Source organism: Nerophis ophidion, linkage group LG17 (assembly GCF_033978795.1).
Source record: "Nerophis ophidion isolate RoL-2023_Sa linkage group LG17, RoL_Noph_v1.0, whole genome shotgun sequence".
In the NCBI taxonomy this organism is placed as follows: Eukaryota; Metazoa; Chordata; class Actinopteri; order Syngnathiformes; family Syngnathidae; genus Nerophis; species Nerophis ophidion.
The window spans coordinates 19,464,005-19,476,269 of record NC_084627.1 but is presented as its reverse complement, the minus strand read 5'-3'; the positions used below and the strand labels follow the sequence as shown (position 1 = coordinate 19,476,269).

The following is a 12,265-nucleotide window of genomic DNA, read 5'->3' as shown; positions in this document are numbered from 1 at the left end:
AATTTATAATGAAATAATACTGCATACAGAGTTTTTTTTTGTTTTGTGCTATGTATAAACCATAGGTCTCAGACACGCGGCCCGCACCTTAATATGAAAATTTAATGTTAGTGCGGCCCGCGAGTTTTAAAGATGAATGCCGCTTGACAGCGTCACACCTGCCTACTGTCCCAATTTTCCCAGGTGACTCCCGAATTTCAGAGTAATTTTTCTCTCGAATGTATGCTGGTTATCACCCAACGAACAATAATAAGGGCGTACAATGATGGCACTACCGACCTCTACAGCTTGTACAAATAGCTTGCCAGCCCAAAGAATTGTTTGACGAGGCTATTGCAGACACATGTAAGAGACTGCAAGGCATCTTTATTCAACAGCAATACAGGTTACACTGAGGGTGGCTGTTTAAACAACTTTAGCACTCTTACTAATATGCGCCACACTGTGAACCCACACCAAATAAAAATGACAAACACATTTCAGGAGAACATCCGCACTATAACACAACATAAACACGACAGAACAAATACCCAGAATCCCATGTATCCTGACTCTTCCCATCTCCATTATACACCCAGCTACCACCTACCCACCACCCCTTTGTGCGTCGGTTGGGGGGGGTGGGTTGGGTTGGGTTGGTGGTAGCTGGGTGTATTATGGAGATGCGAAGAGTCAGGATACATGGGATTCTGGGTATTTGTTATGTCGTGTTTATGTTGTGTTATAGTGCAAATGTTCTCCCGAAATGTGTTTGTCATTTTTGTTTGGTGTGGGTTCACAGTGTGGCGCATATTAGTAAGAGTGTTAAAGTTGTTTATATCACAACCCTCAGTGTGACCTGTATGGCTCTTGAACAAGTATGCCTTGCAGTTGCGTATGCGTTCATATAGAGGTCGCATCCAAAATGTGACCGGACGGCCGGCACACAGATAGCATGGTGAAAATCCTGGCGCGATGACATGTAGAAAGGGTGTTAGAGGCATTGTCATCACGGCACGCCGTCAAAGTTGATGTCTTGGTGAAAATCGAAAATTGTTTACCCGGGAGATTTCTGAAAAACATTAAAATTGGAAATCTACTGGGCTTCTCCGGGCGGTCGGCAAGTATGCGGCTGAGCCACATCGGAGTGGTCAAAGAGCCGCATGCGGCTCCGGAGCCGCGGGTTGCCGACCCCTGCTATAGATGATAAACGCTTGCAAGATGCAGCTAATGGGATGCACCATTGTAGGCTTCAACGTTCTCAAAAACAACTTCAAACCACTCCATCAATGTTTTATATGCGCACTGCAAGTCTCTATATAATGTATTAAACAGACGTACATAACAATATGTAGAATTTTTACCATATTTTGCTCATTTTATGCCATACCGTAAGTTGTTTCCTCAGCGCATCCATTTCTGTTTCCGACTTTCGACAACATTTGTGTGTTCCTACTTCCGGACACAAATGCATGCATGTTCTAATCATGGCAGACTTTGTAACAGACAACAAAGACAACTATTTTTGGACAAATGAGGATTCACAGCCTTATCTTTTTGAACCTGAATATACGGAGGACAAACTGCTGCTTATAGAAGCGAGCACAAACAGATGGTGACACTTTGGAGCAGACGGAAGCTGAGAGAGTGATGTTGGCGCTGAAAAACTGTGGAACTTGGATCCAATTTATGCCGACATAAATGGCGTGCTTACCCAAACTAAATCAGAAAAAAATGTCCCCGGCCAGCTGGACCAGACACAGAACTGTCTATCAAGTGAATCACTTTAATATTGATTATGAGACATGCAGCACATCATGTTTGTTATTACAACTACATAAATTGTCGATGTAGGCTAATACTTTAGTTACTGCAATATGATCGTTCATGTTTTTCAGTCGGTAGAGATCAATTAGCATTGTGTTGTGTATTACGAACTCAAAAGCCATTCAGCTGTTGACGCAGAAGCTAGCTTACGGCTAATTCCGTAGCATGTCGTCGCAAAATGATGAGTTACTTCGCTACAAAAATAGTTCCTTGGTGTTCGCTCTTACAGTAACTATGTTGCTACAGCTTGGTTATTCTATTGATGGCGGTTGTTGGATGCAATTTCAAAGTGATTTAGAGGCAGAATGGATTGATCCCATTCGCTGCATTATTACAAATTCAAATGCAAAAAAGACCAAAACCTTAATTTTTCCTGTCCCTCATAAGGATTGTGAACAATTGGCAGAATTCCAAAAAAACACTTCACCTTTAAAAGGCCCCTCTAATGCTGACAACATTGACACTTTTATTATATTTCTTGATTTAAAATTTTCCCCCAAAATAGTCACGCTTGGTTTCGAACAAGTTACTGCCCATTTTGGAACACTCACTTTTAGCTCCAAATATTGGGTGGGCTTGCATCAGCCTGCTGACGTCACAAGCAGTAGCCCAAAGCCAATTTGGCATTTAATCTGATCCAGCAAGGTTGTAAACTGGGAGCTGCAGAAACCACATTGGAGCTTTTTGTTCCTCAGTAAGCACTTAATGTCCTTGAATTTTTTGACGGTAGGTGTCGGCCATGAAATGTGGCCTGTTGCCCATTTCCCCCGAGGCGTTGTCTGTTGGTGAGGTGGCCTACCATGACTACCAAGGCATACTGGTGGATGACGAAGAAAACGCACTTATCCAGAAAAACATAGGTCCAAAAAGCAAGGTACTAACTCATTGTTTATATGTGTGAGAGACACGTCTTCTTCATGTGGTCAAATATTGATTTCCCCATTCCTGATCCTTCTATGGTGCTTCCAAGGTGCTCATCTTGAGAAACCACGGCTTGGTATCAGTGGGTGAAACAGTCGAGGAAGCCTACTATTACATCCACAACCTGGTCACTGCCTGTGAGATTCAGGTAGGGGACACCGATTGGAGCTGATGCTATTGAATACAGTGGTACCTCAACTTAAAAGAGCCCCAACTCCAGTGTGTTTTAAGACAAGAACGGTTTCTCAGCTCATTTTGAAGTTGCAAGCAAAAATTTGAGTTAGAAACATCCCCACCATTCGTTGGCATAGCTAATCCTACAGGGAAGCCTATAAAAGCAGACCAAAACATCTGGTCTTACTCATTAGCATTAGTTTATGGCTAAAAAGTGACATAACTTTGTTTTCCAACCATGGAACTGTGAAGGACATTGCTAAGAAGAAGTGAATGATATTTATTGAATTAAAAAAAAATCATCAAAAACATGATGAGTGCCGCCAACTTGGCAAGGCAAATTGAGTGTATCATTGCAAGTCTGCACCATACTGAAGCAGAATCAATCTAGTGCCAGCCAAAAGTGATTAAATAATATCTAAGTGGCGCACATTTATCCATGAAAATATGGAAAAGCTGCTGCTGATGTGTTTATATTGTAATGTTTTTATAGAATATTTATTTTCTAAAAGTTTGTTTTCCTTTGGGGACGACATTGATTTGAGATTCAAGTGTTTTGAGTTAAAAGCTCCATCACAGAACCAATTGTAAGTTGAGGTACGACTGTAAATGCATCCTCAGTGAATAACTGCAGATACTTTGACATTGGAAAGTATTAATATATCTAATGTTGATATATCAATACTGTATTATTACAGGTAACAATGGCATACATTGCAATCAATATTTTGTCCTACTACTATTGATGACCTATTTTGTCCTACTACTATTGATTACCCACCAAAAAATCCAGTGCAGTGGAATATATACAGTGGGGCAAAAAAGTATTTAGTCAGCCACCGATTGTGCAAGATCTCCCACTTAAAATGATGACAGAGGTCAGTAATTTTCATCAAAGGTACACTTCAACTGTGAGAGACAGAATGTTAAAAAAAAACCTAGGAATTCACATTGTAGGAATTTTAAAGAATTTATTTGTAAATTATGGTGGAAAATAAGTATTTGGTCAACCATTCAAAGCTCTCACTGATGTAAGGAGGTTTTGGCTCAAAATCTCACGACACATGGTCCCATTCATTCTTTCCTTAACACGGATCAATCGTCCTGTCCCCTTAGCAGAAAAACAGCCCCAAAGCATGATGTTTCCACCCCCATGCTTCACAGTAGGTATGGTGTTCTTGGGACGCAACTCAGTATTCTTCTTCCTCCAAACACGACGAGTTGAGTTTATACCAAAAAGTTCTATTTTGGTTTCATCTGACCACATGACATTCTCCCAATCCTCTGCTGTATCATCCATGTATCCATTTTGGTATAAACTCAACTCGTCGTGTTCGGAGGAAAAAGAATACTGAGTTGCGTCCCAAGAACACCACACCTACTGTGAAGCATGGGGGTGGAAACATCATGCTTTGGGGCTGTTTTTCTGCTAAGGGGACAGAACGATTGATCCGTGTTAAGGAAAGAATGAATAGGGCCATGTATCGTGAAATTTTAAGCCAAAACCTCCTTCCATCAGTGAGAGCTTTGAATGGTTGACCAAATACTTATTTTCCACCATAATTTACAAATAAATTCTTTAAAATTCCTACAATGTGAATTCCTGGATTTTTTTCACATTCTGTCTCTCACAGTTGAAGTGTACCTATGATGAAAATTACAGACCTCTGTCATCCTTTTAAGTGGGAGAACTTGCACAATCGGTGGCTGACTAAATACTTTTTTGCCCCACTGTAACTTTGTTTTCCAACCATGGAAAAGGAAGAAAAGTGTGAAGTACAGTGCTAAGAAGAAGTGGATGATATTTATTGAATTTAAAAAATCATCAAAAACATGATGAGAGTGCCACCAACTTGGCAAAGCAAATCGAGTGTATCATTGCCAGTCTGCACCATACTGAAGCAGAATCAATCTAAAGCCAGCCAAAAGTGATAAAATATCATCTTAAGTGGCGCACATTTATCCATGAAAATATGGAAAAGCTGCTGAAGATGTGTTTATATTGTATTGTTTTTATAGAATATTTATTTTCTAAAAGTTTGTTTTCCTTTGGGGATGACAATTATTTGAGTGTTTTGAGTTAAAAGCTCCATCACATAACCAATTAAGCGTGTAAGTTGAAGTACGACTGTAAATGCATCCTCAGTGAATAACTGTAGCTACTTTGACATTGGAAAGTATTGATATATCTAATATTGATGTATCAATACTGTGTCATTACAGGTAACAATGGCATATGTTGCAATCAATATTTTGTCCTACTATTATTGATTACCCACCAAAAAATCCAGTGCAGTGGAATATGTATGTCATCTATCTTGAATTCTACATCTCCAGGTGCGAACACTGGCCAGCGCTGGAGGACCAGATAATTTGATCATGCTCGACCCAGGGAAGTACAAGTCTCGTCCACGCATTCCTGAGCCTCCCGGCGAAGGCTCCCCTGCGCAGCCAAAGTGGCAAGTCGGGGAGCAAGAGTTTGAGGCTCTAATGAGAATGCTCGACAACCTGGTACGTATACCTTTTTTTAGTTTTAAAGGCGCTGAATACCACACTGGCCCAAGTATACGCTGACCATATTCATGTTTTCAATGTCCGTAATATAACTATATTTGGATTGGTATGTGTGAGTGACAGGAAGAAAAGCTTTAACCTGCTCGGGGAAAAGTTGCCTGTCTTTTTCAGATTCTGTTCTGTTGGGGAAATTATTTAAACTATTTGGGTCAGTGTCGATTTTGCTGCATCAACCACTGACAAACATCATCTAAAGCTGTGGCTCCGCCCCTTTCACCTTTTCAGGGCTACAGGACCGGCTACCCTTACCGCTGTCCAGCACTGCGGGACAAAGGTAAAAAGTACAGTGACGTGGAGAACGCTCACTCCACCCACGCTGGTTATACTTACGGGGAGGACAGCGACTCGGGCGCGCGCTCCCCGCTGAAACACAGCTTCCAGCGCGGCCAGCCCGACAAGACCCGCTGGCTCAATGCCGGCGCCCGACCCGATGATCCCTACGAAGACGGGCCCGACGGTGGCAGCCCCAAGTCGAAGCCTAAGGTGTGGACGAACATAACACACGATCACGTCAAACCCTTGCTGCAGTCTCTCTCGTCCGGTGTCTGCGTGCCAAGCTGTATAACCAACTGCTTGGTCTGTGCCTACCTTATTGTTCATAGTATACATATTTATAGCTACTTGTTGGCGGCAGGTGGTTGGCCTCTTGAGCCACGGGTCTACCAGGAGAAAATCCCTATTTATTGCAGGATGGAAACCTAACATAACAGCATAACAGTACATAAAACATTTATTGCACTTATTATCAAATTTTCTATAATCTGTATTGAACTGAATATCTCCTAATTATTATAAAAATGGTATGTGTGTGTATATATATATATATATATATATATATATATATATATATATATATATATATATATATATATATATATATATATATATATATATATATATATATATATATACATACATACATACATACATACATACATAGAGTGTACATTAAATGTCCCCTTGTCTGATTAAAATTAGTATAATGCAGGGGTCACCAACCTTTTTGAAACCAAGAGCTACTTCTTGGGTACTGATTCATGCGAAGGGCTACCAGTTTGATACACACTTAAATAAATTGCCTGAAATAGCCAATTTGACCAATTTACCTTTAATATATATATATACTGTATATATATATATATAAAATGGGTATTTCTGTCTGTCATTCCGTTGTGCATTTTTTATCCTTTTACAGAAGGTTTTTTGTAGAGAATAAATGATGAAATAAACACTTGATTGAACGGTTTAAAAGAGGAGAAAACAGGGGGACAAATGAAAATTAAATTTTGAAACATAGTTTATCTTCAATTTCGACTCTTTAAAACTCTAAATTCAACCGAAAAAAAGAGAAAAACTAGCTAGTTCAAATCTATTGAAAATATTAAAAAAATGATTTATGGAACATCATTAGTACTTTTTCCTGATTAAGAATAATTTTATAATTTTGATGACATGTTTTAAATAGGTTAAAATCCAATCTGCACTTTGTTAGAATATATAACAAATTGGACCAAGCTATATTTCTAACAAAGACAAAGCATTATTTCTTCTAGATTTTCCAGAACAAAAATTTCTCAGGAAATTCAAAAGACTTTGATATAAGATTTAAATTTGATTCTACAGATTTTCTAGATTTGCCAGAATAATTTTTTTGAATTTTAATCATAATAAGTTAGAAGAAATATTTCACAAATATTCTTCGTGGAAAAAAACAGAAGCTAAAATGAAGAATTAAATTAAAATGTATTCATTGTTCTTTACGAGAAAAAAATAAATTTACTTGAACATTGATTTAAATTGTCAGTCAGGAAAGAAGATTAAAGAATTTAAAAGGTAAAAATTTATATGTGTTTAAAAATCCTAAAATCATTTTCAATGTTGTATTTTTTCTCTAAAATTGTCTTTCTAAAAGTTATAGGAAGCAAAGTAAAAAAATAAATGATTTTATTTAAACAAGGGAAGACCAAGTCTTTAAAATATTTTCTTGGATTTTCAAATTCTATTTGAGTTTTATCTCTCTTACAATTAAAAATGTCGAGCAAAGCGAGACCAGCTTGCTAGTAAATTAATACAATTTTAAAAAATTGAGGCAGCTCACTGGTAAGTGCTGCTATTTGAGCTATTTTTAGAACAGGCCAGCGGGCGACGCGGGCACCACGTTGGTGAACCCTGGTCTAATGGATTTGATTTTTTTAGTTTTTAAATAATTATTAAGGCTCCCTAAACATATTCTAAAATGTATTTTTTTAGCAATAGTGCCACTTTACCCCCAGATTGTTGAATTTTAATGTACTTGTTTACTTTATTGACTTATTTTGCTTATTTAATTTCACTATTCAAGAATTAATCCTTTTTTCCTCAATTGTTTCTTTTTTGAAACACATTTTTTTTGTTGTGCTTTTTCCGGAAGTGTTTTTTTCCGTCTTCTGATTGGCTCTAATGGAACACAGGGTTTATGTCGCGTGTGTATTGGGGACGCATGTGCACTTGCCAGCTTTATCATAATTCAGTTGTTTGTAAAACTCCAAATTATTTAATATATTAACTAACATTTATTTATGAAAATGAGTGGACAAAGTTGCTAATTTTGTGCCAGCGCCTGTTATTTTTCAACCTAGAATCAATTCATGTACACAATCAGGCAATAAAAAAGTACATGTCTTGTTTTTGAACCTTTTATTAGGGTAATGCCTCATTATTATTTCTTCATTATCTTTATACATATGGGCACTCTGTGGCTAGATAGTGATTTTTACCCTCCCGGTCCTCCGATGTCTCCTGATGGCCGACCAGCTGCCCGCAGCATGCCCCACTGCATGTCTAGTAGTGAAATGCATTGTTGGTGTGGATGTTTTTCCCAGAAGAGCGAGCAGCAGGGGTGTGGCACAAAATCCTCCAGCGGTGCTCACCACTCTGCAACACACTTCTTTTAACTCTCTTTTTCCCTTGGCTTGGTTATTTAAAGACTAAATTGCTTGCATACTTGTGGAGGGTGACACTTCTAATTACTATAAAAATGTTTTTGCATCTAAAGACCGATTTCAGCAGCTTGAAATTTTAATTTGCAATTCAATTTGTTTTTGGTGGCAATTTCCTCCACTTAAGTTTATGCTGTTTTTGCTTTTTGAAATATATTTTTTTTACACAAGCATGATTGGCCGAAAAAAAAAAAGAAAAAAAAATTGACCTGACCAATTATTATCTCCTGTTGGAAAAGTAGGAGATGTTGTGTTGTGAGGCTCTTTCTCAGTGAGTATGTCATCATTTATACATGTTCATCTCCATTCTCAACCAAACTTGACCCCAGCTCCCTACACCCCAAAACCCCTCATTCAATGCCAGAGTCCAATGCAAGTCATGAGCAGTCACTCTTACAAAAGGAAATGAATCATTCTTGCATGGAAGCTGGATTTCTATCTTCACCTGCTGCTCATTCTTCATCTTTCTGTTCAAATGAATCCAGTTGTATGGAAGCAACACTGAGCATTACCAGTTTGACTGTCGCTCGGGTGATGCCGGCTCATCCCTCACTGCCATCCTTGCTTCAGAAACCCCACTCCCCTTACACTTCCTCACCCTGTCACTCTTTCTGTCCTCACCTCAAGCTCTTGCTTTGTGTTTGAGTTTTAATTTCAAAAAGATGTCAGATGATGCGTCAATGTTCTCATGGGTTGTTACAATGCACTGTACGAACTAATATTTATTACAACAAACCCTGTTTCCATATGAGTTGGGAAATTGTGTTAGATGTAAATGTAAACGGAATACAATGATTTGCAAATCCTTTTCAACCCATATTCAATTGAATGCACTACAAAGACAACATATTTGATGTTCAAACTCATAAACTTTATTATTTTTTTTGCAAATAATAATTAACTTAGAATTTCATGGCTGCAACACGTGCCAAAAAAGGTGGCACAGGGATGATCTCGGCCCTGGAGAAGCCGGCGGCGTTTCTGGATGTTGTTGATAAATGGCTTTGGCTTTGCATAGTAGAGGTTTAACTTGCACTTACAGATGTTGCAACGAACTGTATTTAGTAACAGTGGTTTTCTGAAGTGTTCCTGAGCCCATGTGGTGATATCCTTTAGAGATTGATGTCGGTTTTTGATACAGTGCCGTCTGAGGGATCGCAGGTCACGGTCATTCAATGGTGGTTTCCGGCCATGCCGCTTATGTGGGGTGATTTCTCCTGATTCTCAGAACCTTTTGATGATATTATGGACCGTAGATGTTGAAATCCCTAAATTTCTTGCGATTGCACTTTGAGAAACCTTGTTCTTAAACTGTTTGACTATTTGCTCATGCAGTTGTGGACAAAGGGGTGTACCTCGCCCCATCCTTTCTTGTGAATGACTGAGCATATTTTGGGAAGCTGTTTTTATACCCAATAATGGCACCCACCTGTTCCCAATTAGCCTGCACACCTGTGGGATGTCCCAAATTAGTGTTTGATGAGCATTCCTCAACTTTATCAGTATTTATTGCCACCTTTCCCAACTTTTTTGTCACGTGTTGCGGGCATCAAATTCTAAAGTTAATGATTATTTGCAAAAAAAAAAAAAAATGTTATTAGTTTGAACGTCAAATATGTTGTCTTTGTAGCATATTCAATTGAATATGGGTTGAAAAGGATTTGCAAATCATTGTATTCCGTTTATATTTACTTCTAACAAAATTTCCCAATTCATATGAAGACAGGGGTTTGTAATTATTACCAAGGTCTTTATTTACCTAAACCGCAAAGAGGACGTTAATTGGAAGCAGGTGCTAATTGGAGAGTTTTTTTTTTTTCTGAATGTTTTCACTTTATTGCACAACACAGCAGCAACACAACCAGCTGTGATAATGTGCGGTAATGAGCAAACTGCGAAGTCCGCATTAATATCGCTGATACTAAGTTCACTGAAAACAGTGTGTCAAATGTAACACTAGGTCTCACTCGTGACACTTCCTGCAGATACTGCCATCTGCCAACATTGCTGTTAATGTCGCTAATTAGACCCATTTGCTTTTATAGACGACACATTTGGCGTCAATTGGAGCAATTATAGTTCAGTGCTTTGAAGAAAATACATAATTGTATCGGGTATTTTGTGAAGTACTTTGTAGGGTTTTCGAATGTAACGTTATCCGTTGAAGAAATTACTTTGAGGAACTTAACTGGCCTAATCCATGATTTTCACCAGTCTGTTAGAATGAAGTCCTTCATTTGTACAAATGCATTAGAGCAGGGGTGGTAAACTTTATTTTTATTGAGGGCCAAGTCGCAATCATGGCTGCTTGTAACCTCGTAACTTTCAGACTGCTTCGAAGCGATTCTGGACCACCATCCGCTGCCTCAGGAAGGGGAAGCAGTGCAATGTCAGCACCGTGTATGGTGGGGATGGTGTTCTTCTGGCTTCGACTGCAGATGTTGTGGATCGGTGGAGGGAAGACTTCAAAGACCTCCTCAATCCTACCAACATGTCTTCCTATTAGAAGCAGTGCCTGGGGAATCTGAGGTGGGCTTTCCTATTTCTGGGGCTGAGGTTGCCAAGGTAGTTAAAAAGCTCCTCGGTGGCAAGGCCCCAGGGGTGGATGAGAGCCGCCGGAGGTCTTTAAGGCTCTGGATGCTGTGGGGCTGTCTTGGTCGACAAGACTCTGCAACATCGCGTGGACATCGGGGGCAGTACCTCTGGATTGGCAGACCGGGGTGTTGATTCCTCTCTTTAAGAAGGGGAACCGGAGGGTGTGTTCCAACTATCGTGGGATCACACTCCTCAGCCTTCCCAGTAAGGTCTACTCAGGTGTACTGGAGAGGAGGCTACGCCGGATAGTCGAACCTCAGATTCAGGAGGAACAGTTGGGTTTTCGTCCTGGTTGTGGAACTGTGGACCAGCTTTATACTCTCGGCAGGGTCTTTGAGGGTGCATGAGAGTTTACCCAACCAGTATACATGTGCTTTGTGGACTCGGAGAAGGCATTCGATTGTGTCCTTCGGGAAGTCCTGTGGGGAGTGTTCAGAGAGTATGGAGTAACGGACCATCTGATTTTGGCGGTCCGCTCCCTGTATAATCAGTGTCAGAGCTTGGTCCGCATTGTAAGTGGAGTAAGTCGTGCACGTTTCCAGTGAGGGTTGGACTCCGCCAAGGCTGCCCTTTGTCACCGATTCTGTTCATAACTTTTATTGACAGAATTTTTAGGCACAGTCAGGGCGTTGAGGGTGTCTGTAACCGTGAATATAACGTATATAATATAACATGTTATAGCCTTGTTGTGCAGTTTGCACAGGCAGCTATTTTTGTTATATTTTTTCCAGATTGACCAGTATGTTTTGAAATTGTAAGTAAAGGTGACAAGCAGATTTTTTTGGTATCTTTTATTTATTTTTGATAGCCCCCATTCCCTAAATAAATGCTTGGCACATCTGGTTGCATGTTCAGATAATATTAAATCGTAGAACATTTGAATGCAGTATATTTTATGTTAAAATTGAAATAAACATATTTTCCCAGAAAGTGCTTTTATTATTTCCAGCGTTTCGCAAGCCCCAGAAAATGCCGTGGCGCCTGGCCCCCGGGGTTGGAGTTTGACATCTGCGCGTTACAGGACAGAAAATATTAAAAATGTTTTCTTCTCTTCAAATAAATATACATAACTATCCAGAATACTACATGCTATGCCATACAGCAGTGCAACTGTAAACTTGGGCTTTATTGATGCTTTGTAGGGGTTGTGAGTTGGTGTAATGACATCTTATTACCTTATTGGGCAGGGCGTCTATTAATGATGCATTAGCTGTCAT

General features: G+C 39.4%; 1 protein-coding gene across 18 annotated transcripts in view; it reads left to right on the top strand.

Annotated features, from left to right (window-relative positions):
* The window catches only part of add1 (adducin 1 (alpha)), a 71,627-nt gene that overhangs the window by 32,579 nt on the left and 26,783 nt on the right, over window positions 1-12,265 (top strand). For 16 of the 18 annotated variants that reach the window (XR_009802406.1, XR_009802408.1, XR_009802407.1 and 13 more), the window contains exons 7-10: window positions 2,537-2,680; window positions 2,777-2,875; window positions 5,239-5,412; window positions 5,701-6,051. Coding sequence is in view for 15 of the 18 variants with exons in the window: in XM_061876465.1 (XP_061732449.1) it covers window positions 2,537-2,680; window positions 2,777-2,875; window positions 5,239-5,412; window positions 5,701-6,051 (768 nt within the window). In the remaining 3 variants the exon portion in view is untranslated. The remainder of the gene's footprint in view (window positions 1-2,536; window positions 2,681-2,776; window positions 2,876-5,238; window positions 5,413-5,700; window positions 6,052-12,265) is intronic. The other 2 variants (XM_061876464.1, XM_061876477.1) reach the window with 1 other exon arrangement.